Source organism: Cervus canadensis, chromosome 4 (assembly GCF_019320065.1).
Source record: "Cervus canadensis isolate Bull #8, Minnesota chromosome 4, ASM1932006v1, whole genome shotgun sequence".
Classification (NCBI taxonomy): Eukaryota; Metazoa; Chordata; class Mammalia; order Artiodactyla; family Cervidae; genus Cervus; species Cervus canadensis.
The window spans coordinates 92,384,177-92,410,066 of NC_057389.1; the positions used below are offsets into that span (position 1 = coordinate 92,384,177).

General features: G+C 50.4%; 1 protein-coding gene across 4 annotated transcripts in view; it reads right to left on the bottom strand.

Moving 5' to 3' along the window:
• Positions 1–19,387, bottom strand: part of LOC122440445 (complement C3-like) — a 29,170-nt gene extending 9,783 nt beyond the window's left edge. For 2 of the 4 annotated variants that reach the window (XR_006269105.1, XM_043466716.1), the window contains exons 1-28: positions 19,269–19,387; positions 18,950–19,157; positions 17,162–17,336; positions 16,895–16,965; positions 16,710–16,798; positions 16,545–16,627; positions 16,203–16,290; positions 15,222–15,324; positions 14,962–15,082; positions 14,591–14,706; positions 13,775–13,915; positions 13,480–13,683; positions 13,067–13,273; positions 12,616–12,777; positions 12,220–12,349; positions 11,233–11,313; positions 9,243–9,440; positions 8,975–9,086; positions 8,137–8,222; positions 7,872–8,011; positions 7,184–7,390; positions 6,168–6,219; positions 5,908–5,994; positions 5,576–5,779; positions 3,487–3,562; positions 3,101–3,269; positions 787–882; positions 467–620 (exon numbers count right to left, since the gene is read on the bottom strand). Coding sequence is in view for 3 of the 4 variants with exons in the window: in XM_043466716.1 (XP_043322651.1) it covers positions 467–620; positions 787–882; positions 3,101–3,269; positions 3,487–3,562; positions 5,576–5,779; positions 5,908–5,994; positions 6,168–6,219; positions 7,184–7,390; positions 7,872–8,011; positions 8,137–8,222; positions 8,975–9,086; positions 9,243–9,440; positions 11,233–11,313; positions 12,220–12,349; positions 12,616–12,777; positions 13,067–13,273; positions 13,480–13,683; positions 13,775–13,915; positions 14,591–14,706; positions 14,962–15,082; positions 15,222–15,324; positions 16,203–16,290; positions 16,545–16,627; positions 16,710–16,798; positions 16,895–16,965; positions 17,162–17,336; positions 18,950–19,157; positions 19,269–19,339 (3,631 nt within the window). In the remaining variant the exon portion in view is untranslated. Of the gene's footprint in view, positions 1–466; positions 621–786; positions 883–3,100; positions 3,270–3,486; positions 3,563–5,575; positions 5,780–5,907; positions 5,995–6,167; positions 6,220–7,183; positions 7,391–7,871; positions 8,012–8,136; positions 8,223–8,974; positions 9,087–9,242; positions 9,441–11,232; positions 11,314–12,219; positions 12,350–12,615; positions 12,778–13,066; positions 13,274–13,479; positions 13,684–13,774; positions 13,916–14,590; positions 14,707–14,961; positions 15,083–15,221; positions 15,325–15,557; positions 15,649–16,202; positions 16,291–16,544; positions 16,628–16,709; positions 16,799–16,894; positions 16,966–17,161; positions 17,337–18,949; positions 19,158–19,268 lie in introns of those variants that run through there. The other 2 variants (XM_043466717.1, XM_043466718.1) reach the window with 2 other exon arrangements.
• Between the last annotated feature and the right edge of the window lie 6,503 nt (positions 19,388–25,890).

Here is a 25,890-nt window from a genome sequence, read left to right on the forward strand (position 1 = left end):
AAGCACTTGCCCACTTCAGGGCATTTGTGTGAGCCAGACCCTCTGCTTGGAATAACCTTGACCTTTCATGTAGGTGAGCCTTCTCATCTTTCATTTCAGCTGAGGGGGTCGCCTTTTCACAGAGGCCTTCCCCAGCAATCTGGTCTATACTTCCCTCCCCTCATCATCATGGCTCCCACCCCCCTTGTATGTTACTATCTCAGCACCCATCTCAATTTGTAATTCTCTATTGACCTGTTTGTCTTCTGCCAGCCTCCCCTAACTACAGTGGTAGTTTTCAGGGGAGGGGCCACATCAGTCTTGTTCACCTTGGTTTCTCAGGGCCTGAGCCCAAGGGTTGGCACACAATAGGTGCTTAATAAATGATGAATCACACCTTGCTGGATTTGAGATCGTGCAATCTCCCTCACTCTGCCTCCATGGCTACGGTGAACACATAGCTGGTTAAAAAGTGGCCCACACCCACCCTTGCTGGCAAAGCTGTCCAGGTGGTCATTGGCTCGGGGGCTCCTGATGAGGGCCAGAGCATAGGAGGTTATGGCCATGGCAAAAGTTGTCTGAATGTGGGGGAGTTTTTTCTCCAGGAAGTCACCGGCACGCTTCATGCTGTCAGCCAAACTCTAGAAAGTCAAGAGAGGAGGCTAGAGGGAGGTGATGGGGGGCGGGGGTAAGGGGTCTGGGAGTTAGAAGAGAGGGATGCAATGAGAAGGACATGATGGCAAGGGGGCATCCTGTGTGCAAGGGTTACGGCACCTTGCAGAGCCTGCCCTCCTCTTTGAGTCCTACCGGTATCTTCTGGCTGCACAACTCCTTCCCCTCATTCAGGGCGATCAGGACAAGAGCTGTGAGTGATATGTCTGCCTCAGAGCCTTGGTAGCCACCCTGCAAATGCAGAACCACACCCATGACCCCTTTACCATCTTGGAGGCACCTTCCCCAGGCTCTCCTCCCTGACCTTGAACAGCTCCTGGGTGCTCAGCTCTGGGCCGGATGATGTTGAAAGCAGGATGTGGAGACAGGGAGAGGAGGAGAGCTATCTTGAGTCTTGCCTGTGTGGGGTCTGCCTTACTAACAAAAGCTGACAGCCATGGGGGATGCTGTGCTAAACTCTAAGCTAGCTCAAAACATTCTTGCAGTGGCTCCATTTTCTTGACAAGGAACCATAGGCTTGGAGACGTGTCTCCATTGCTAGTAAATGACCAACGTAAGGTTCAAACTCTTCTCCCGTCTCCCGGGTTCCACCCTCAATCCCTGTGCTGGGTTGAATAATGTCCACTCCCGTGGAGTTGCCGTGGAGCAACTAAGCCCCTGTGCCACAACTACTGAGCCTGTGCTCTGGAGCCCGGGAACCACAACTACCAAACCCATGTGCTGCAATTACTGAAGTCCGAGAGCTCTAGAGCCCGTGCTTTGCAACGAGAGAAGCCACGGCAGTGAGAAGTCTACTCATTGCAACTAGAGAGTAGTCCCCGCTCGCCACAACTAGAGAAAGTCCATGTGTAGCAATGAAGACCCAGTGCAGCCAAAAATAAATAAATAAAATTTAAAACTTAAGAAAATTAGGAAAAGAACAGGTTCTACTGCTTCCCTTGGTGGCTCAGATGGTAAAGAATCTGCCTGCCATGCAAGAAACTTGGCTTCAATTTCTGAGTTGGGAAGGTCCCCTGGAGGAGGAAATGGCAACCCACTCCAGCATTCTCGCCTGGAGAATTTCATGGCAGAGGAGCCTGGCGGTCATGGGGTCACAAAGAGTCAGACACGACTGAGTGACTAGTAAAGTTCTACTGGGTTAGGGTGGGCCCAATATCCAATAACTGGTGCACATATAAGACAGCACACACAGAAGGAAGAAAGGCATGTGATGTTGGATGCAGAGATTGGAGTGATGTGGCTACAAGCCAAAGGATGCCAAGGATTGCCAGGAACCACTAAGCTTGAAGAGACAAAGCAGGATTCTCCCCTCCCCATCCCTGCCCTCCAGAGCCTTCCAAAGGAGCATGGCCCTGCCAAAATTTTAATCTTGGACTTTAAGTCTCCAGAACTGTGACAAAATAAATACATTTCTGTTGTTTTAAGTCACCTAGTTGGGCTGCTTTGTTTCGGCCGCCTTAGGAAGCTAAGACATAGCCCACAGCTCCTTCTTCCCAGAGTGGCCAATGAAGCCTGTGAACTCTTGGATCAGTTTGCATCCATCCTCTGCTCAGAATCTTCTGTGGCTCCCACCTTCACTCAGGGGGAAAGCTCAAGTCCTCCCTTTGGCCCAGAAGGCCCTGCACAATCCGTTCCTCCACCTCCCTCCCCTCACCCCCTTCCCTCTCTCCCCTTGCTCACTCTGTTCCAGACACACAAGCCACCTCACTCTTGCTCAAACGTGTTGGACACATTCCAGTCTCAGGACCTTTACACATGCTGCTTCCTCTGCTTGGAACACTCTGGCCTTAGTTATCCACTGGGATTGTTCCCTCACCTCCCCAGGTCTGTATAAATATCATGAGTGCATGCGCTTGGTCACTCAGTCACATCCGACTCTTTGCAACCCCATAAACTGTAGCCCACCAGGTTCCTCTGTCCATGGGATTCTCTAGGCAAGAATATTGGAGTGGGTTGCCATTTCCTCCTCCAGGGGATCTTCCCAAACCAGGGATCAAACCCACGTCTCTTATGTCTCCTGCATTAGCAGGTGAATTCTTTATCACTGAGCTACCTGGGAAGCCCATCATCTCCTCATGAAGCCTTCCAGAATTTCATAACTCCCACCTTAAAAGTTGTTTCTGGAGGCTGGTGTGGAGGAATACTTGGTAAGGATGGGTGTATTGGCTCAGGGAACAGGGAGGACTCAGACCCAGAGAACGGTGGGCCAGGACTGGCAACTCGTTGAAGTGGGGTTGGAGGTGGGTGGGTCCTGGATGTACCCCACCTCCCCACATTGTAGTAGAGTCCAGGATGGTCCAGAGCAGGGAGATGTGATGCTGGGTGCTGGGCCTCAGCCCTTTCCTGTTCTCGTTCTACCTGTGAACATGCCAGGGGGCTGACATCCCCTCCCCGTACGCAGAGCCCTGGGGTTTTATGTGAACAGCTCAGCCAGGGGGACGGTGGGTACCTGCATGGACCACATGACCACGGGACTTTCCTCCACAAAGTTCCCATGCATCCCCTGTCTGTGGGTGATGATCCAGTTGGCGATGTTGCAGATAGAATCAAGACTGAGCGCCCTGATTGTCATGGTGGGGTAGGCCAAGGCATAGACTCGGAATACGTAACTCGTGAGCCTGTCGGGAGGGAGATGGGTGGGTGATGGCTGGCAACATTAACCAAGGCATTCCAGGACAGGGGCTTCTACTCTGTGGGGAACTCTATGCCAGACACCATAGCAACTTGGGACGCCGCTGGCCCCACAGTCTGCCTGCCCCAAGATCCCACAGTGGGGGCACTCCTGGGGCCCCCCAGCCCCAGGCTGGCCCCTCCCACCAGTGTCCTCATCCTTACCAGGTGCTTCCTGGGTTCCCCTTGCTGGTATGGTAGCTGCCGTCTTCACTCCGGTGGGTCAACATCCGGCTGTACCCTGGGGAAAGAGGTAGATGGGAAATTTACAGGGAGAGTTGCTGTTTGGGTGTGGTTGTCAAGGGAGGAGCCAGTTACCAGGCAGAATCTGGGGAGCAGGGTGTGGGTGAGACTTAGGGGTGCCTTGCATATTGATGGAACCCGGAGGTGGTGACTTGTCCAGGTGCAGAATGGAGGAGCCTGTAGGGCCCAGGTGTAAATGTGTGACCGTGGGATCCAGGGGACAGTTGTATACGGGAATAAACTGGAAAGTGCTGTTGGGTCCTCTGGGGGAGGGTGTGATGGGGAATTACTGCTACCAAGGATTGTGGAAGGTAAAACTCAGGAAAGGGCATATTCTGAGGGGCCATTATTATTTAGTCGCTCAGTCATGTCTGACTCTTCCCGTGGACTGTAGCCCACCAGGCTCCTCTGTCCATGGGATTCTCCAGGCAAAAATACTGGAGTGGGTTGCCATTCCCTTCCCTAAGGGATCTTCCCGACCCGGGGATGAACCAGCATCTCCTGCATTGCAGGCAGATTCTTTACCACTGAGCCACCAGGAAAACCATGAAGGGCCACGACCTGGGTGTTTTCTCGGAGGCTGTTTCTTGGCTGTAATCTAAAGGTGTCAGTAGTAGTCAGAAGGGGTTACTCCTGGGTGTAGTCTGCAGGGGGCACCTCTGCTGGATGCTGAGCATTGCTACTTGGGTATTATCTGAAGGTTATCTGGAGGCTTCCTGTTTTATTTTTTTAATTATTTACTTGGCTGCGCTGGGTCTTAGTTTCAGCATATGGGATCTTCGATTTTCATTGTAGGCATGCAGGATCTTTCATCGTGGCATGCGGAATCTAGTTCCCTGACTAGGGATGGAATCCGGGCCCCTGCATCGGGAGTGCAGAGTCTTAGCCACTGGGCCTGCAGGGAAGTTCAGGTTTATTGTTTGGGTTTAACACGGGATGATAGTGTCTGGGTGTTAGCTGGATGGAGCACCATCCAGAGCACGTGGATGGAGGGTTGGTGTCTGAGTGTAACCAGGGAGAGGAGGGGTGAGTGTCCAAACTAACTTGAGGGTTTCTGTCTGGGGAAGTAGAAACTTGAGTCCGGTGCCTTAGACCACTTGGCCATCCTGACATGCTTGAGGGTCGCTGTCTGGGTGTAAGCAGGGTATGTATCTCTGGTTGTTACCTGGGGGGTTTGGATGTAACCTGGCAAAGTGTTGCCATTCAGGTGTAACCAGGAAGCCACCACCTGGGATTATTCTGGAGTTTTCTATGTGGGGATTCCCTGGGAATGTAGCCGTGGCTACGTGAAGGCGTGGAACTGACTGGCTAAAGCCTGGGACAGTGTCTAAATATAACATAACCTGGGAAGTTGCTGCTTTAGGGTAAACCAGGGTGTCTGTTATGAGACGTGTAGCCTGGGAGAAGGGTCAGGGTGAAGGAATACCCTGGGGGTCAGTCATAGTTGGAGGTCACCTGGGGAACTCGGTATCAGGCTGTCAACTGGGAGAGAAGTCAGAGTTTGAGAATTTTTTTTTTTGGCTGTGCCACAGGGCATGCAGAATCTTAGTTCCTTGACCAGGGATTCAGGGCTTCCCAGGTAGCTCAGTGGTAAAGAATCTGCCTGCCAGGTCAGGAGATACAAGAGATGCAGTTTTGAACCCTGGGTTGGGAAGATCCCCTGGAGGAGGGCGTGGCAACCCATTCCAGTATTCTTGTCTGGAGAATCCCGTGGACAGAGGAGCCTGGTGGACTACAGTCCATAGGGTTGCAAAAGAATCGGACATGACTGAACGACTGAGTGTGCACACCGCATGCACACTTGCAATCAAGGAGCCAACCCATGCCCCCTGCATTGGAAGTGTGGAGTCTTAATACTGGTGCACCAGGGAAGTCCCCGGGAGTCAGAATTTGGGTGCTATTGTCTGGGAGGGTCCAGTGGGGGCCTCCTCCAGCCCCAAGGGTACCTCAGCACTCTGCCTGAGAGACTCAGACGCCCTCATCAAGGTCCCAGGAGGTGACCCACTCTCACCGCTGGCCAGGTTCTTCATCACCTGCTGCCTGAGCTCCACCCCAACCTTGTCCCACTGGCCCGTGGTATCCAGGTAACGCGTCAGGATGACCACGGGGGTCAGGGAGCTCAGCGTCTGCTCGGGGCAGCCAGACGGGATCCTCAGCAGCCGCCACGTTTCACTGGGCGTCAGGGTCCCCAGCATGGTCTCGCCAAGGATGTCGCCTGTCAGGTGGGCAGAGTCTAAGCCACCAGGTCTCCCCATCACTCTGTGCCCAGGCGGGCTCTGGTGGAGCCAGCGCGGCCCCACCCCCCACCCCAGCCCCGAAAGGAGCCAGCTGTTTCCCAGGTACCTTGGACGCTGACAAACACTTCCGCCTCTGTGTTGGGCATCTTGTTCAAGAATTCTTGTTTTGGCACCAACTGCGTCTGGGTCTGACCTGAGTAGGCACAGCCTTGTGTGATGAGTGGGCTCTGGGACTGGGGAGGTCAGGGTGTGCAGACTTTGGGAGACGCTCAGACGGCCCACCTGGCCAGAGCCCCTCATTTCAGACCTTCCCTCCACCAGAGCATGGCCCCAGGATCCCACAAGCCCCATGAAAACCCCACAAACCTTGGGGGTTCAGGAGGAAGCTTTGGGATATTTGCTCAATCTGACCCCCTGCCTGTAGGATGCAATGAAGAAGCAGGTTAAAAACAATAGTCATAATGACATTCATAATGACAGTAAGAGGAAGTCTTGCTTAGCTATTAAGAGCAGACTCAGTCTTTCCTGGCGGTCCAATGGTTAAGACTCCTCCTGCTAATGCAGGGGACATGGGTTCAATCCCTGGTCCAGGAAAATTCCACATGCTTTGAGGCAACTAAGTCTGTGGACCACAACTACTGAGCTCACTGCACCCTAGGGCCAGTGCTCTGCAACAAGAGAAGCCGCCACAATGAGAAGGCCGTGCACCACAAATAGAGAGTGGCCCCACTTGCTGCAACTAGAGAAAGCTGACAAGCAGCAACAAAGATCCAACACAGCCACAAACAAACAAGTTAAAAAAAAAAAAGACCACAGACTCTGGAGCCCAGATAACGAGGTTCAAATTCCAGCATTTTTGCTTCCTAGCTGCACGACTTTGGACAAAATACTTCATCCCCCTGTGCCTCAGTGTTCTCATCCATAAAAGGGAGAGGATAATAACTCCTACCTCACAGAGTTGTTCTGAGGGCTCAATGAGTTAATATCTTCAAAGTGCTATATCCTAAGTGTTAAACACATGTTTGTCAAGTAAATAAAGTATTAATACTGATGGGTCAGGCACTGATTGTGTGTAATGTTCACAGCTCTCTGATCACTCATGGCTATGAGGATTATTCTCATCCTGCAAATGAGGCTCAGAGACATTAAGTAAGTTGCCCAAGATCACACAGCAGACACAAGGTTTGAACCCAAGCCTGACTCCAAAGTCCCAAAGTGGGGGGCTTTGTGATTGAACTTTTAAATCATCGTCATGCCCCTCACTCCTGCCTGTTTGTTGATCCTGGAACCACCACCCCCTCCCATGATCATACAACTTGGAGCCCCAAGTGTAGACACCCCACTGTCTACATGGGCAGCAAGGGCTGGGGAGTGCCCATTACCTGGACCAGGAGTGTCTTCCTCACGTGGTCCTGGACCCCAGAGCCTCTGGCCTTGACCTCCACATCCACTTTGCCTATTTCAAGTGGAAGAAGCACGAAGGGCACCACCTTGGAGGAGGAGGGGGGCACAGCCACTATCTGGCGGGAAGGGGCATCTGGCTTTGCTGCACTGCATAATGACTCCTTGTGAGGGAACTCCACTCGGACCTGGGGCAGAGGGCACGGTTAGGAGGTCCTGATTGCATGAGGAGGCCCAGGACCCTAAAGTCACAGTCTCCTCCCTGCCTCCAGCCTGAGAATCCTGAGTATGTGACAAATGTAGCTCAGTGGTTGAGAGTAAAGACCCTGCCTGGGTTCAACCCCCTTCTGTCCCTTATTGTTGATGTTCAGCCGCTAAGTGTTTGACTCTTTGTGACCCCATGAGCTGCAGCATGCCAGGCTTCTGTCACCACTTCCTGTGGTGTAACCCCAGGAAGCAATGTAAGTTTCCTCATCTCTAAACCGAGAATGGTCAGAGCCTCCATCTCCTGGGGTTATTGTGAGGCTTAAATGAGAAAATGTCTCAGAAGCTTTCGCAAAAAGGCTGCCACTTCAGTGGCCCCTTCGGTAAACAGACACGCTCCATCCCTTTTCATAAAACACACCAACAGATATGTTTGAAGGGACGGGGGAAGGCTGGGGGCTTCACCTTGACTGACTGCTGCAAGAAATTGTACAGTACAGCTTGGATCTGGACTTGCTCGTTCCTGATCACGGAGAAGGGCAACTTAAGATCCACAAAGAAGGGTTTCATAACTGTCAGCTCAAAGGGATCTGAGACGCAAATACCTAGAACCAGGAGAGCACTCGCCGTTAAGCAAAGGCCAACTGTCCTGGGTGTCGGGGCAGTGGAGGGGGGTGCTGGTCAGGGCCATTGTTCTCCTGTTTCCTCAGCACTGGGCTTGTGGGGTCACCTTGTCCAGTCTTGATGCTGACAGCCACGAACTGCCATGTGGTGATGGAATCGGGCATGGTCACATCGGTGATGTAGTGGGAGATGCTGCAGGAAGCCCCAGGGGGTGGGTGGAGGGAACATGATGAGTCTGTGCTGCCTGGACAGAGCCTCTGATTTGAGGGTCACTGTCTTGGGCTTAACATCACTATGGAGGGGTCAGTGAGTCACCCAATTGGAGAGATTATCCTTAGAGGGCCATCATTTGAGAAGGGAACCCACTGGGATCTTTATCCCCGTCCAGGAAGGCATGGGATGATTCTGAGAGCTCAATGTCACCCTGGGAGCACTGACCTTGGGAAAAGTACGTGATATGAATAGTTGTTTTATTTATGGCAATAATCAAGTTATATTACCAACCTATAGCTGTTCTAATCATGTTATGTGGTAGCCAAAAAGATGGCTAAATTGTTATATTTTTTTATCTTTAAGTGCATGCCTTCAGTTAGCTAATTTAGAAGCATTCAACTTGCAGAGAAGTTGAGCAACAGAGAGGTCAATACATTGGCCCAGGGTCACACAGCTCACGAGCAGCAGAGCTGGGGGTGGAATTTGTGCCACTGCTTCTGTCTCTCTTCCTCCTTTCTTTTGGAGAGGGATGGGTGATGCCATGTTTACTTATTAAAGATGCAATCTTGGGACTTCGCTGGCAGTGCAGTGGTTAGGAATCTGCCTACCTAAGCAGGGGACACGGGTTCGATCCCTGGTCTGAGAAGATTCCACATGCCGTGGAGCAACATCCCCTGATAATGCATGGAAGGGCCAGGGGCCAGAGGCTGGCACGAGGGTCATAATCCTACCCCGATGTGCTTTCTGGCAGAGTAATGGTCTTCCAGAACCAGCTTTCAGGGAACAAGCTCCGGACAGGCTCATCCTCCAGGAAGAAGTCGTCTAAATCATCATCTTCATCCGCTGCAGGGAGCAGATGCAGGGCAGGGTCTCCTCTACACACCTCCCATGACCCACCAGACCCTTCAGTGGGGCCCTCCCACTGCAACCCTCCATCTCACTCCACGCCCCCTCAGTGGGGCCCTCCCAACCCTGTGCTTCCTGCCATGGCCCCCTCACTTGTCCCCAGAAGCAGCTGCTCCTCTCGGGCCTCCCGAGTCAGGGTCTCAGACAGCTGGCAGCAGCTCAGGAAGGCAGCGATGCAGACTGGTCCGTAGCGGACATGCTGGCTCCTCTCCTTACACGACAGCCCCACTGGGTTCTCCCGGAGCCCAGCCTCACAGCACTTCTGCTCCAGCGCTGTCTCGAACTTGTTCACTGCAGGCCAGAGTTAGAGGGACAGAGGAGGGGCTGGGGGGGACCTGAGGAAGTGGGGACTCATCCACCTAAGCACCATGACATCAGCCTCTGTTTAGCCACATCTCTGGCAACGCCGTCCCCAGAGCTTTGCCTATATCTTTCCCCTTAAGCTTCACATTGAACCCTTCCCTTGTGATGTGTTCTAATGAGGAAGTTGAGCACAGAGAGATCAGTTCCCTGGTCCAGGGTCACACTGCTCAGAAGCTGGAATTTATGGAATTCTAGGGGTTGGAATTTATGGTCCTGTTGCTTCTGCTCCTCTTCCTCCTTCCTTTTGGACGGGGATTGGCAATGCCATGTTTATTTATTAAAGATGCAATCTTGGGACTTCCCTGGCAGTGCAGTGGTTAGGAATCTGCCTACCTAAGCAGGGGACACAGGTTCGATCCCTGATCTGGGAAGATTTCACATGCCACAGGGCATCTAAGACCATGCACCACAACCACTGGGCCTGTGCCCTAGAGCTTGTGCTCCGCAACAAGAGAAGCCGCCTCATTGAGAAGCCTGCGCACGGCAACGGGAGCACGGCCCCTGCTCCCTGCACCTAGAGAAAGCCTACCTGCAGTAACGAAGACCCAGCACAACCAAAAATAACTAAATAAGCCTTAGAAAGATGCAATTTTGACTCCTGGTTCCATGGTGTATTTTTTAAAAATGAAAACACAAAACTTGCTATAGAGCATGATGTCAAGTTGAAAGGTTCTAAATTAGCCAACTGAAGGAATGCACCTAAAGATTAAAATATTACAGCAATTTAAAAATCTTGCTATCTACCATATAACACGATTAGAACATCTATAGTTAAGTAATATGACTGATTGTTATCATAAATATAACAACAGTTTATAGCATGTACTTTTCCATGAAGGTTAGCATAATTTTTGATATTGAAATTAGACAGCATTTTACCTAAATTTTTATTAGACTTCACTTATTTCCCATTTATTTAGACCCACAAAGTAATTAGCACTGCTCAAAGAGACTGAAAAGTCTAATATTCATAGAATCCATCTTCTAAAAACACCTAGTTTTACCTCCCATCTCCTTCAGCTCTAGACTTCTTCATCCTGTCCACACCCTGCTCTTCATCTACATGTTATCCTTCTCCCCTTTCAGTATCACAGACTCTAGACATCTAAAAACTACATTTCCCAACTCCCTTGCTGCTAGGGTTCTGGATGGAATGAGATTCTGCTGCTGAGAAACTCTTGTAGGGGCTTTCCTGGTGGCTCAGAAGGTAAAAGATCTGCCTGCAATGCTGGAGACCTGGGTTTGATCTCTGAGTCGGGAAGATCCCCTGGAGAAGGTAATGGCTACTCACTCCAGTATTCTTGCCTGGAGAATTCCATTTCACTTTCATTTTTCAGACACTCTAGTATAGGATTGGAAGGTGGAAGAGAGGTACAGACCATTTTCCCTACCTTCAGTGGTAGCTGATGGGTGGGCTACAGTCTGTTTTTGTAGCAGGCATAATTCTGTGTTTCATTATTAACCCATCAGCTTCCCAAAGAATACTGACAGCAATTTCCTGAGATTCTGTGCATTGCAAGATCTCCAGTGGCACGACCTTGAGTCCCAGGAAACACCCTTCCGACTTCCATTCCTGAAGCTCAGCTAATGAATTTCAAAGCACTAAACTCCCATCATTAAATCACTCATCTCCTCATTGGAGTATCTAGAGTGGTTTCAGTTTTCTGTTCTAAGCCCTGGTTAGGGAGCCAAGAGGGCCACATCCAGCTTTAGTACTAACCTGCTTCCCTCTTGGTCTCCAACCTCTTCAAGGAGCGGCGGCGGCGGCGGCTGGGAGAGGGGCTTGGGGGGCAGTGCCAGTCTGGGGGTCAGAGGTAAGAGTGAGAGGACAAGTCAAGATCATTATTCACATTCTTGATACTTACTGGGTGCTTACTGCCTACCCAGTGCTTTATATGCATCACCTCATTTTATCTCATAGCCTCTTCGCACTCAAGTTTTGACACTTAAAAGTTGTGCAATCTTCAGCAAGTCACTTAACCTCTCTGGGTTTTAATTTCTTCAGCGGTGTAAAATGGAATAATCATAGTTCTATCTGTGAGATCATGCATATAAAAGTACTTAGAAAAGAAAAAAAAAAGTACTTAGCACAGGCTCCAGCTTGCAGTAAATAGAAATCATTATTGTTTTCACTATTTATAGCTGAAAGAAGATACACCTAGTTGTCCCCATATATCCATTCTCCCCTGTGGTTTGTGGCAATTAAGCCTCCATCTTTAATGGATCACTCAGAAATGAATACTACATTTCCCAGCCTCCCTTGCATCTAGATGGGCCATGTGACTGAATTTTGGCCAATAAGATGAGAGAGAAGTGTCTTATTCTCAAGTCCCTTTGTCCTGGTGCCTGGCAGGAGGTCCTGATGAGATTCCATCTTGGGATACAGCAGAGCAATAAGCTTGAAGGAGCCTGAGTCCCAGAATAATCTCTGGCCTGTTACTGAGCAAGAAATAAATACCTCTCTTGTTTAAGATAATGTTAATTTGTATCTTTGATACACATGGCTAAAATTGCATCTTAATCAGCACACAGTGAGTTACTTCTATTACTACATATATTTTATGGTTAGAGAAACTGAGAATCAGAGAGGAAATATGACTGACCTACGGTAAGTGGCAGAGTCCTAGATTTTAGCTCATCTGTTTCACGCCTAACCACTGGATAGCACTTTCCCTACCTCTACCCTCCTCCTGTCCCCGGGCTATACCTGTGCTTGCCAGAGTGCCCATCCCTGTGCTCATCTTCATGTCCAATCCAGCATCCTTGAACACGGCAAGTCTGTCTTTCCCACTGCCTGCTGTGCAGCCGATGTCATGTTCCTCTACCGTATCCCAGATCTGAGGGTCAAGAGAGGACCCTGGATTTGGAACTAGTATTATCCCTCCAGGGAAGGTGCAATGGTACACTGTAATTGCTGGTTCAAATAATAATTTTCACACCATCATTGATTTATTGGGCTCTTACCACCTGCCAACTTCTATGCTGTCCACAGGCTCCTTGAATCCTTGCAATTATAAATATTACCCATTTAATAGGTGAAGAAACTGAGGCTCCAGCTAGAATCTCCAGGCAGTCTTTTGGCTCAAAGCCCACATGCTCTTACCTTCTTCTGTGTGAACTTGTGCTTGCTGTTCAAGATATGGACAGCCTTGTCCACAGCTACTAGCCCCACTGTGGCCTCTGCATCACCTGTAACTTTCAATGCCACCTTGCTGCTTGGTTGTATAGGCTGGAGGTATGCGTCATTCTTCAAGCCAATCTTCAGCTAAGCAAGCAAAAAGAGAGATGTGAGGAAAAGAGGCTCATAGGTCACCAAGGGGCTTCCCCAAGTCCACTGTCAAGTTCATGCTCCCTTCAGCTCTGATGGTGCATCTGGGAACTCCACCAGGCCATTCGCAACTCTGCACACTTACTTGCATCTTCTTCACCTCTGAGGTTGAGCTTTTAATGCCACATCACTTCCTCTTGCCCCCAGACTGAGAGCCTTTGAATTTGCACAGACTATCTCCCAAGAATTATGATGGTGGTGTACAACTGTAAGGAGTTAGGCTCACCTTCTCCTGGCATTTGTCATTCACATCAATCAAAATGGAATCAGCCACCAATTCAGGGTCCTGTCCTGTCCCCTTAGGCAGTAAATAAAAGGCGAGAATGCGGAAGGAGGGCAGCATCTTGGAAGTCACATCAATAATGGTGGATGCGAAGACACTCCCATGATTTTTTAATTCTTTGGCATGCACAATCTGACCCTTGCTCAAGACCTTGGAGACAAGGGAGATTAAGGATGAGAAGGACAGGACCAGCCCTTCCCCAAGGCTATCCCAGCCCACAAGGGAGGCCCATAGTCTCTTTGCTTCAGCCCACCCCTAGGTCTGTGTCCATCCCACATGGTTCCCACCAACTCAGCTTGCCAGGGTTGTACCAGAGAAAGAATTCCTCAGTGCAAGTCTTGGTCCCAGCCCCTCACCAAGATGGTGAAGCGAGTGATCTTGTTATTGACAGAAGAATCTTTCGTGTTAAGGCTCAGCTGGATGTTGCTGCCAACTTCTGTGTTCAGTGCCTTCACGTCAATGTGCAGGAAGTTCCCTGACTCATCCTGAGTTGAGTAAGGCCGAGCTGTCATACTGGCTGAAGCCTGCTCCTCTGGCTGGATTGGCGCCTCAGTTTTCACCTGGGGAGGGCGATGGACAAGTAAACCCCCCAATAACTCTTCCAGCTTACAAAACCCCAGCCCCACTATTCCTGCCGCATAAGTGTGGTACCTGGACAGTGAGCTCCTTCAGATTTGCGTCTGTGTTGATGACCAGAGTAGCCTCACCTCTTGGTGTGGTGTGTACTTTCACATCTGTGCAGCTGACGAGGACTTTGGAGGCTGGGGACCCATCAGGATTTGAGACGAAGACCTGGAGTGGAATCTGGTGTGAGATCAAGGACAGGCCTGAGGGTGGCCCAAGGTAAGAGGTGGGAACTGTGAATGCAGTCTGGGTAAGACTGCTTTGTACAGCTGCACAGGTTGTGCACTGAGCAACACCAGGAGCACCACTCACTCAGTGCCAGTGAACAGCGCCCCTTAGAGTTTTGCAGAGTAAAGCCAGAAGTGGCAGCCCTGGGGTTTGGTGCGCCAGGTGGGTAGGGGTGGGGGGGAATTGACGGTGAAAAGCATAGGAGGAGACACGCAGGGCTTGGTGAAAACTTGGAGCAGGATTGGCACTGGCTTTTATAATGCCCACCAGACCTCTCAAAATCATCCCAAAAGAATGTATAAAAAAATAGCACACTTTCTGTGCAAATGCAGCCTCAAGATAAATGTCTAAGCACCTCCTTCCAGCCTGACTGTGGTCTGTAACTACGCCCCCTCCACCCTTGGAGAAATTCTGGGGCCATCTCTGTGCTTTGGGGGGATTTGAGTTACAACTTGAGGGAACGCTGGAATAGGTCTGAAGACATGATGAACTCAACTCTCAGACAAATGAATTCTGGGAGGCAGGTGAACCCAGCATGGGATTTTGTCTCCTGGGAAGGTCTGTTTCAGAGAGGGGGGCCCTGAGTCCCTGAGTGGAGTAAACCCAGACTCTGACCCTAAAGCGGAATGGCATCCCCGGCTTGAAATATTGGGGTGTCTTGATGAACTTGATGTTGTATGGGCTCTGAACAATCTTCACCCCGGAGATCTCGGCCTGGACCATCTCACCCCCTGGAGAGACAAGGGGACCGTGAAATCTGCAGCAGATGTTAAGTTTCTTGGGGAAGAAGCAGGGCTGCTGGTACGGAAGGCACAACTTGGTGAAGGCAAGATAAGATGGTAATACAATTTCAGCTCCTCCCAGTCCTTCTGATGTTTCCCAAATTCTCTGCTAAGGAGCTGGCCTGAGGTCACATGGGTGGAGTGCTGGGTTGGGAAAGGACACAGGGTCTTGAGCTTAGCCAGGGGCCCAGGTGAGGATGGCACCTGAGGAGAAGACAGTGACGTTGACAAAGATTGAGGCCCCGATGAAGTCCTCTTCTGGGCCTTGGAAGGCAGCCATCAGCGTGTCCTTCTGGAGGGAGATGTGGCCATGGCCTTCAGAGATCTGCTCTCGGGGTAGGAGAGAGGAGAGGAGATGGTTTCTTTGGACGTGGGGGATGGTTGAAGGAAGGGAGGTGGGAGAGGGGGAAGGAGGGGAGAGGAGGTGGGGAAGGAGAGACAGCAGAGGGGTAAGTCTCAGTCACCTCCACCCTCTGCAGGGAGCTTTGGATGGGGATCCGATGGGAGTCCTGCTTCACCCCGAAGATGGCCAGAGCATGTCCATCCACCAGCTTGTTGAATATATACCTGGAGGATGGACAGCCATCTCACTAGCTCTGAAGCACTCTCACAATCTCATGTGCCTGCAAACACAACCTCAAGTGTCTGCCTGCAGACACAACCTCAAGTGTCGGCCTGTAGACATAACTTCATGTGTCTGCAGACACAGCCTGTAAGACCTCATGGAGCTGGAGGAAAGGCTATAACACTTGGGAAGGGCAGAGGGGGTCCCTGGTGACTAAGATGATTCCATTACTGACCAACACAAGCCTGGGAGGTGACAAAAGAATCCCATGAAGCCTTGTTGGGTTGCAGATGTGGCCTATGCAACCTCCCAGGATGGTAGAGGTAGGCTGTACAGCCATATGGAGCCACAGGGACGTCTGAACAACCCTGGGGTGGCAAAGGTGGTCTGTGAAGCCTCATCAGGCAGTCTAGGTGACCTGTGTAGGATGATAGAGTTGGAGAAGTGGTCTGTATAATGTCAAGAAGTGACAGACATGGCCACTACAACCCTAGGCAGACAATATGGCCTGTACAGCCTTATAGAGCTGTGGAGATGGTCCGTAAAAGGCAGTGAATGTGGCATTTGCAGTTTCGTTGAGCTCCAGAGATGATCTGGACAATCTCAGGAGATGGCAAAGGTGCCTATGCGACCTCATGGATCTTTAGAGACAGTCTGAACTGTGGGATACGATGTAACACCGTTATGTAGACAAGGTGGCTTGTACAACCCTGGAGACCTAGGGGATGATGTGCACAACCTCACAGGGACAAGAATGTCTCATGGGTGGCAGAGAGTGTCTCTCTTATACCCTAAGAGCTGCAGAAGGGCTCACTTCTCTGCTCATTCAGCTTCTTGGCCTCCCTGGTCCTCTGGCCAGGCTAGGGGTTAAGGAACTCACCGGGCCTGGATATTCACACCCAGAACCTCATCCCTGAGGTAGAAGAAAGTCTTGTTGGGTATCAGCTGGACCTCAAAAGATGGAAGCACTGGGTGGAGTAAAGAGAGTTATTTACCCTCAGCGTCTCACTGTGCCCACCCCACTCCTGTCCCTTCCCTGTCCCACTTGCTCCTTCCTTGGAGATTCTGGCAGCCCCGGTGGGCTGGACGCATGGTCCTGTCCACCAGCCCCCAGCTCAGGCAGGCCCTGGCACGTGGAACATGCACCATGAGACCTGCTTTGCCTTTCCAGCTCCACTCCTTGCAGGGACCCACCTTGTCCTCCCCAGCACGCCCTTCTCACCGTACTCCTTCACTTCAAAGCCTGTCTTGAACTTCTGCTTGGGTGCAGTTTGGTAACTGGCTTCAATGGTCCAGGTCCCAATACTGAGGCACAGAGAGTTAGGAGAGTTGGAGCCCGAGAAGGAGGACCTGCCCCACTCCCTCCCTAGAGTTCCTTGCAGGGTACCTGATACGCTCTGGCAGGGTGAAAGTATCTGTGAAGACACCATTCTCGGGCATGAGATCCTTGCTGATCACAGCAATCCCCTCCGGGTTCTGCAGGAATAGGGAGCGGGTGGTTCACACCCCAGTCTTCCAGCACATGATAGAACCGCAGCACCTGGGATCCACCCTCCCCTTGGGACAGGTCACCTTGATGTCCAGGGTGAAAGTCCTGGGCACAGGATCCATCCTGTGGTTCACGGCGTACACCCGGTATTGAACTGGAGAAGGAGGGAAGATTCTGAGCCTAGGCTAGGGTTTGGAGAGGAGGTGGGTATAGTCATGAGGATCTTGGGCAATGGGGGAGGGGAGCCTTGGACAGGAGGACACCTTGGGAGGTGGAACTTGGGGCCCACAAGGGGAAACCGGATGAGAGTCAGCACCTGCCCCAGGCCAAGTGCCCCGGGGGGACTGTACCCGATTGCTCGGGAGTGTAGATGGTCTTGTCTGTCTGGATGAAGATGTAGCCAGCGTGGGGAGCCACCAGCACCAGCTTCTGCATGGATGAGGAGACTGAGGTGGGCGCCCAGTTTGCCTCGATGATGACATACTGCGTCCCAGGTTTTGGGGGGTAGACCAGGTTCTCGGGAATCTGGGGAGAGATGCCCACACTCCTCAGGGTCTGCTGGGGTCTCCATCCTTGCAGGCAAAGCCCTGCACCAGGTGTTGGCGAAGCAATTGAATGGGAGCTCTCTGGCTCTGCTGTTGGGAGCAAGTTCTCCGCTTGCAACGCCCAGGTTGCTGCCCAACGAGTGCATCCAGCCTGGATGCAATCCCGTTTAGGCTGTTTCCCAAGTCACCAGGAGAGGGCGCCTTTTATTCTTTCAAATCTCAAACTATGATTGATTTTATTTTAGTTTTAACTTTTTATTTTGTATCGGGGTATAGCCGATTAACAATGTTGTGATAGTCTCGGTGAACAGTGAAGGGACTCAGCCATACACATACACGCATCCATTCTCTCTCAAACTCCCCTCCCATGCAGGCTGCCACGTAACATTGAGCAGAGTTCCCAGGTCCTTGCTGGTTACCCGTTTTAAATATAGCAGTGTGTACATGTCCATCCCAAACTCCCTAACTATCCCTCCCCCACATCCTCCCCCCCAGCAAGCATAAGTTCGTTCTTTAATACTGTGAGTCTCTTTCTGTTTTGTAAGTTCATTGGTATCATTTCTTTTTTAGATTTGCACAGAGGTGTCGTGTGGGCTGACCAAGGCCTTCCTTGGAGCCCAGACTTAAGGGACTTTGAATTTCTAAATGGATAGAGCATGCCGACCGGTATATATAGAATGGATAAACAACAAGGTCCTACTGTAGGGCACAGGGAACTCTATTCAAAATCCTGTGATAAAACATATTAGAACAGAAGACGAAAAAGAATGCATGAAAGTGGAAGTCACTCAGTTGTGTCTGATTCTTTGTGGCCGCATGAACTGTAGCCTGCCAGCCTCCTCTGTCCATGGAATTCTCCGGGCAAGAATACTGGAGTGGGTAGCCATTCCCTTCTCCAGGGATCTTCCCAACCCAGGGATCGAACCCAGGTCTCCTGCCTTGCAGGTGGATTCTTTACCATCTGAGCCACCAGGGAAGCCCAAGAATACTGGAGTGGGTAGCCTATCCCTTTTCCAGGGGATCTTTCCGACCCAGGAATCAACCCGGGGTCTCCTGCATTGGTGGTGGACTCTTTACCAACTGAGCTGAGGCCTAATAAGAAAGATTTTAAAATCTTTTTCTGCTTCCCAAAGCACCATGCTGCATCCCCCTTCCAGGTCTTTGCTCAAACTGTTCACCCTGAAACAAAGCCATCTTCTCCTTCCCACCTTTAACCTTTCACTTGATTACTCTGAGATTTTCTGAAAAAAAAAAAAGAAGAAGAAGTGTTAGTTGCTCAGTCGTGTGTGACTCTTTGCGACCCTATGGACTACAGCCTGCCAGGCTCCTCTATGCATGGAATTCTCTGGGCAAGAATACTGGAGTGGGTAGCCATTCCCTTCTCCAGGGGATCTTCCCGACCCAGGGGTTGAATCCCTGTCTCCTGTGCTGCTGGTGGATACTTTACCGTTGAGCCACCAAGGAAGCCTGTTGCTGTAAGCACTAATTCACACAGTGTTGTAAATCAACTATACTTCAGTAAGTTAAACGAAAAATAAGACATAAGAGGAGCAGTAAGTATAACCAGCCCACTCATCTTGGCCTGTCACCCACCGTCACTGATGCCTGGTCCATAAAGTGGTTTTCCTGTGAGAGAACGAGCTCTCTCCTGGCCACCAGAGTATTCTTCATGGGGAAATCCCACACGCTGAGAGTCACCTCAAGGGGATTGCTGAGGGGCTCACCGGAGTCAGAATGAGCCTCCACATGGATGGTCTCTGGGCTGCCGATCCGCAGGACCCGGGGGGTCACCAGGATGTACCTGCCAGTGAACACACACGGGGGCGTGGGGGGATTCAATGGGGGAAGCATTTGACTAGGGTCAAATGCAAGGAATCACGCCAGCGGCGGAGTCCCCTCAGTTCTGACTCACAGCGGCTCAGCCTGGGTGACCGGGATCCCCAGGAGGAGAAGAAGCAACCCCAGGCCCCGGGACACGTCCATGGCGGTGGGTGGAAGATGCGTGTCCTCTTGTCCACCTCAGCGCTGGTCTGTTTGCCTTGGCTTGTCCTGGTTGAGTTAATATCTAAACGAACAAGGGGAGGAACTTCCCATAAATCCAGTGAAAGATGAGGGGGCTGCTCCGCCCTTTGCAACCAGTGCTCTGCAAGGTCGAGGGCGGAGGCAAGTTGTGCTGAGATGTATTCCGGCCCCACCCCCACCTTGGGGGGCAGAGTGTGGGGGGGGGCTGTCTTTCCCATCGGCCACTGGATCTCATCCTGAAGCCCTCTCCTCCCACGGCAGGAAGGAGGTCACCTCCCAGGCCAGGTGACCCCTGGGCACACACACACTCCGGGCGTGATTGGGCCTGGGTGGTAGGGGTAGGAGGAAACAGGACGTCCCCACCTCTGCCCTTGTGAAATCGGCAAGAGTTTCTGGGGAAGCTGCTCTAACGAGGGCAATGCAGGCATTATGTTTTTATTTCCCAATCACAGGTGTGACCAGCCGTATGAGGCATTTAGCCATCTGGCCTTGGGACCCACTGTAGTGGAAGCTTCTGGGAAATGCCCAGGTCAAATCCTCTTACTGGGCTTCTGAGCGACTTTCACTCTGCATGCACCTCATGGCTTTTCTCCTTCCTTGCAGGAGGCGATTGTGTGTGTTAGTCGCTCAGTCGTGTCTGACTCTGTGTGATCCCCATGGACTGTAGCCCACCAGTGTCCTCTGTCCATGGGACTCTCCAGGTAAGAATACTGGAGTGGGTTGCCATTAAATCATGGAGGAAAACATATCCTGATCGAAGCATTCCTGGAAGAAGGCTTTCTGTGACCTGAAATCATTCTCACTGGCTGTCTAATATGCTCTGTTTGGACTTCCCTGGTGGAACAGTGGATAAGTAAGAATCGCCTGCCAATACAGGGGACACAGGTTTGAACCCTGGTCCTGGAAGATGCCCCATGCCACGGAGCAACGAAGCCTGCGAGCCACAACTACTGAGCCTGGGATCGTCAAGTACTGAAGCCCACGCACCCTAGGCCTGTGCTCTGCAACAAGAGACATCACTGCAATGAGAAGCCCACACACCACACCTAAAGAGTAGCCCCCACTCACCACAACTAGAGAAAGCCCGCCTGCAGCAGTGAAGGCCCAATGCAACCAAAGATAAATATCAATGTATAAATAAATAAAAATAAGTCTCCTTCTTCGGTGAGGTCAACACTGCTGGCTTGGGGAGTCTTGCCTAGGAGGGACCCAGACCTTCCCAAACAATGATAATATACATTTATGCTACAAAGATTCACCAAATATTTACTATAAGCTTGGCCCTACTTAGCATGCTGGGGACATAGCAGTGACCATAATAGACAAAGTCTCTGCTTTCATGGAGTGGATACTCTCTGAGAACTTATTTTCTCCTTAGATTTCATAGCTTCCCATGACTTTGGTTCACTGTGTACCCACTTTGTAGATTCTAGCTTTTTAGAGAGCTGGGAAACTGAGTGTGTCAGACACAAAGAAGGTAGTCATTTATTCCTCAGGCACTGATTGTGCACCTACTACGTGCCAGATGTACACTTGCTAAAGTCTCAGAGTCATGCTGAAGTAAGAATTACCACCCATTGTATGGATGAGAAAACTGAGGCCCAGAGATGGTGGGTGACTTCCCCCACATCAGGCACGTGAGCCCTGCGGGTTGGGTAATGCCCTTACCTTAAGTCTATGGTAAACAGTCGCTTATGAAGCAAAGAATCAATAGAATGGAATTACGGCCTGGATCAGGGATGCAGGTGAGACCTAATTTAGAAGGTTCTAGGACATTGGTGTCCATTTGGGGTGGCATGTTCTACCTCTGTCCCAGGATCTCAGGGAACCTCTGTTGGTCTTGTTCAGCTCTCCCTTGGCTGGAGTGAGCTCTCCCACCTCACATCTTCATGCCTACACCAGGTGTTCACATCTCCCCCACCCTTGTCCGGGGACCCCACGTGTCCAGGATGGGGCACACCCAATGGTGAGGGGCTGCAGAGGCTTATATAATCTCATCTTTCTCTCCAGACTGGGCTCCTTCCTCCATGCCAATGCCTCTGTCTCCTGAGTGGGAATCTTTGCCAGGTAGGTGCCTCCAAGCCTCTTTGCAGCACACTCAGGCCTACAGCAGTCTCTTGAGTTTTTATCAGTATTTTGATTTGGAACGGTCCAGGAAGGAAAAACTGCCCTTGAGTACCAGTGAGCAGCAGAGGAGGCAGGAAGCACTTAGACTACTTTGGGATATAGCCTTGCCACCCAATGAACTAATGGATGGAGGTAAGAATGGGGGCTGACTGAATGAGTGACAACAGGAGTTCATATCTCATCCACCTAACCCCTCCATCCCACCCCAATCCGGGTCCCCCAAAAGAAAAATGATAAGTGTTTGCTCAATAATTGAAATAAGTTTGAGCACCTACTGCATGCCCAGCCTCGCTGTAGGTGCTGGGGACACAGCAGTGAACAGAATGGAAACCACCACCCTCCTGGAGTGGATATTTACCATAGCCACATTCACCTGGACTCTTTGAATCCTCTCACCAATCTAAAGATCCATCACTGGCCTATTTTGCAGGTGAAAAAAAAACTAAGTGAAGTCTCCTGCCCCAAACTGTGCAGCTAGGAAACTGAAGCACAGAGATGTTAAGTGACTCACTCAGGGTCACTCGGCAAGTTAAGAGACGGAACTGCGCCTCGGAATCTGGATTTCAGAGGGAGCCCAAATTAGCAGATGCAAACAGCTATATATATATCAATATATATGTAACCATATATATATCAATACATATATATATATAACTATGGATATATATATATATATCAATAAAATGGATAAACATTGAGGTCCTATTGTATAGCATAGGGAACTATAGTCAATATACCGTGATAAATCATAATGGAGAGGACTTCCTTGTTGGTCCATTGTTAAGACTTTGCTTTCCAATTCAGGGGGTTTGGGTTCTTCCCTGGTAGAGGAGAAGGGAAAGGCTTACCCACTTCAGTATTCTGGCCAGGAGAATTCCATGGACTGTATAGTCCATGGAGTGGCACAGAGTTGGACACGACCGAGCGACTTTAATTTTCTTTCACTTTCCTGGTCGAGGAGCTAAGATCTCACATGCCTGGGGGTCAAAACCCAACAAAATAGAAGCAATATTGTAACAAATTCAATCAAGACTTAGAAATAATGAAAAAGAATATGAGAAAGAATATACGAAAGTGACAGTCAGTCTCTCAGTGGTGCCCGACTCTTTGCGACCCCATGGACTGTAGCCCGCCAGGCTCCTCTGTCCATGGGATTCTCCCGGCAAGAATGCTGGAGGGGGTTGTCACTTCCTCCCCCACGGGATCTTCCCGACCGAGGGATGCAACCCGGGTCTCCAGCATTACAAGCAGCTTCTCTACCATCTGAAGCCTATGGCTCAATCACCTTGCTATACACCAGAAACTAACAACACTGTAAATCAACTCTGCTTCAATTAAAAAACGAAACGAAGGGAGCCCGAGAAGGGTAGGAGCTGGGGAGAGCAGCCAAGGGCTCCACCCAGGTCTTCGGCAGCCCCAGGGATCAAGTCCAACCTCTTGAACTTGGCCACGAGGGGGCGCCAGCGAACCTCCGGCCAGACGCTGAGTAGCGCTCGGCCTCCTCCCGCAGGAATGTCAGCGGCGGAGGGAGGGGACTTTGGCGGCCAGCCCAGAGCAGCTGCTGCTGCCGCCGCTCAGATTCCGCCCTCCTTCCCGCTCCCTCCCTGGGACACCGGGCTTGCAGAAAGGAGGCCGGGGCGGGAGGGGCGGCTTTGCACGGATTTGTGGCCTCTGTTTTCGCCCCCCTCCGCCTGGGCTTCCAGCCCGAGGCTTCCCGGGAAAGGCCGGGAAGGACCCAGGAGGCAGGGAATAACACCCACAGCAACATAACAACAGATCGCTGTCATTTGTAGTACACCTACGAAGTTCCTGCCCTTGGTGGGACTTCCCACCAACTGCTCCATTCTACCGATGAGGAAACTGAGGCTCAGAGAGGTCCGGTTGACTGCTCAGGTAGGGGGAGTCAGGAGCTTCTTAGTGTGGAAGGAACGGCCAGGATGTGGCCAGTTTAGTCACTTCCAGTCCTAGCCCAGGCTCCTTGGGCCATTTCTTGGCTTTCTTGGAGCTTCAAGAACTGGCTTTGCTTTTTGCTTCCTGGTCCCTAAGGGAATCGCATGCTTTCTCTGCTGGTCAAAGGCGGTCTCTGAAGGCTGTCAGAGTTTTCAAGGGAAGCTTATTGCCAACAGAGGAGAAAGAATAATTTAGCAATCACATTTGGGGTTGATTACTGGGTCTGAAAGCACCATGGAATTTCAATAATATGTGTCCCCACAGAGCTCACAGCTGGGTCAGGAAGAACTAATAAATAAGCAGATGTGAGAGCCCAGAGGAGCCTGCTAACTGATTTAGTCTGAGGAGTCAAGGAAGGCTTCCTGGAGGAAGTGGTATTTAGGCTGAAATCAGAGAATCTCAGGTCTTCCATGGTGGCTCAGACAGTAAAGAATTTGTCTGTAAATCAGGAGACCTGGATTCAATCCCTGTGTTGGGAAGATCCCCTGGAGATGGGAATGGCTACCCACTCCAGGATTCTTGCCTGGAGAACTCCATGGGCAGAGGAGCCTAGTGGGCTGCAGTCCATGGAGTCTCAAAGAGTTGGACAAGACTGAATGACTAAGACTTTTCTTTTTTTTTTCCCAGAGAGTCTCAGACTAATCAGGTGAAAGATTAAGGGTGGGAGGGAGAAGATGGCTTTGTTTCAGGGTGAACAGTCTGAGCAAAGACCTGGAAGGGAGATGCAGCATGGTGCTTTGGGAAGCAGAAAAAGATTTTTAAATCTTTCTTATTAGGCCAAGGAAAGTCTCATTTTGATGTGTTAATATACTCATTCAGGGTCTTGGCTTCGTGGTCCAGTGGTTGAGATTCCACACTTACAATGTAAGGAGCAAGGGTTCAATCCCTGATTGGGGAAGTTCCACATGCCCTGGGGTGTGGCAAAAAAAATTATTAAAAAATTTCCCATTCATTCATTCATTTATCAGATATTTGGGATTCTATCATGTCAAAGTTATGGTTTTTCCAGTAGTCATATATGGATGTGAGAGTTGGACCATAAAGAAGACTGTGCACCAAAGAATTGATGCTTTTCAACTGTGGTGCTGGAGAAGACTCTCGAGAGTTCCCTGGACAGCAAGGTAATAAAATCAGTCCACCCTAAAGGAAATCAACCCTTAATATCCATTAGAAAGACTGATACTGAAGCTGATACTGGCCAAAGCTCCAATACTTTGGCCACCTGATGGGAAGAGCCCACTCTTTGAAAAAGACCCTGATGCTGGGAAAGATTGAGGGCAGGAGGAGAAGAAGGCAACAGAGGATGAGATGGTTGTGTAGCACCACTGACTCAATGGATATGATTTTGAGCAAACTCTGGGAGATAGTGAAGGACAGAGAAGCCTGGCGTGCTACAGTCCATGGGGTCACAAAGAGTCAGACGTGACTTAGCAACTGAACAACAAGCAACCATGTGCCATAGGTGCTGGTGATGCAATTGAGCACACAGTCTCCTCCTCACGGAGATGATGTTCTAATGGGTGGAGATGGGCAAGAAACAAATATGTCCGGTGATGAGAAATAAAGCAGGTCCAAGGTCCACAATGAACCTGCTTGTGCCATCTTGTGGTGATCAGGGAGGGGCCCCTCTGAGTCCCTATATGAGATCAAGGAGGGAGACTTGTGGATATTTGGGAAAAGTGTTCTAGGCAGAGGAAACAGCAAGTGCAAAGGCCCTGAGGTGGAAGTGTGTGTGGAGATTTAAGAAACAGCAAGGAGGCCTGTGTTCTGGGACTGGAGTGAGTGATGGGGAGAGTGATGGAGGTAATTTGAGATGAATATTCAGAGATTAGCATGTAGGAAGCCTCATCATTGTGGATTTGAATCTAAGAGAAGGAACCAGTGGAGAATTTTAAAGAAGGGAGGGGCATTTTCTTTCTGTGTTAGCAAATTAGTCTGAGGATGCCCTTTGTTACTATGACTTGAAATCCAAAAGTAACAAGAAGGTGAATAATTCCACAGCATAAAAATAAGGCCAGGACTTCCCCGGTGGTCCAGTGGTTAAAAATTGCCTGCCAGTGCAGGGGACATGGGCTCCATCCCTGGTCCAGGAAGATTCCCCATGCTGCAGGGCAACTAAACCCAAGTGCCACAACTAGTGAGCCTGCGTGCCCTGGAGCCCGTGCTCTGTAACAAGAGAAACCACTGCAATGAGAAGCCCATGCACCGAACCTAGAGAGTAACCTGTGCTCACCACAACTAGAGAAAGACCCAGGACAGCAATGAAGACCCAATGTAGTAAAAATAAATAAATAAATAAACAAGTGCACCTTCATTAAAAAAAAAAAAAAAAAGGGCCAAATACCACCACAGAAAAGTTAAAAAAAAAACCTGGGAAAGCATAACTGTACTTCATATTATAGACCCCTTAATGGCTATAATATGTAAAGAGTTTC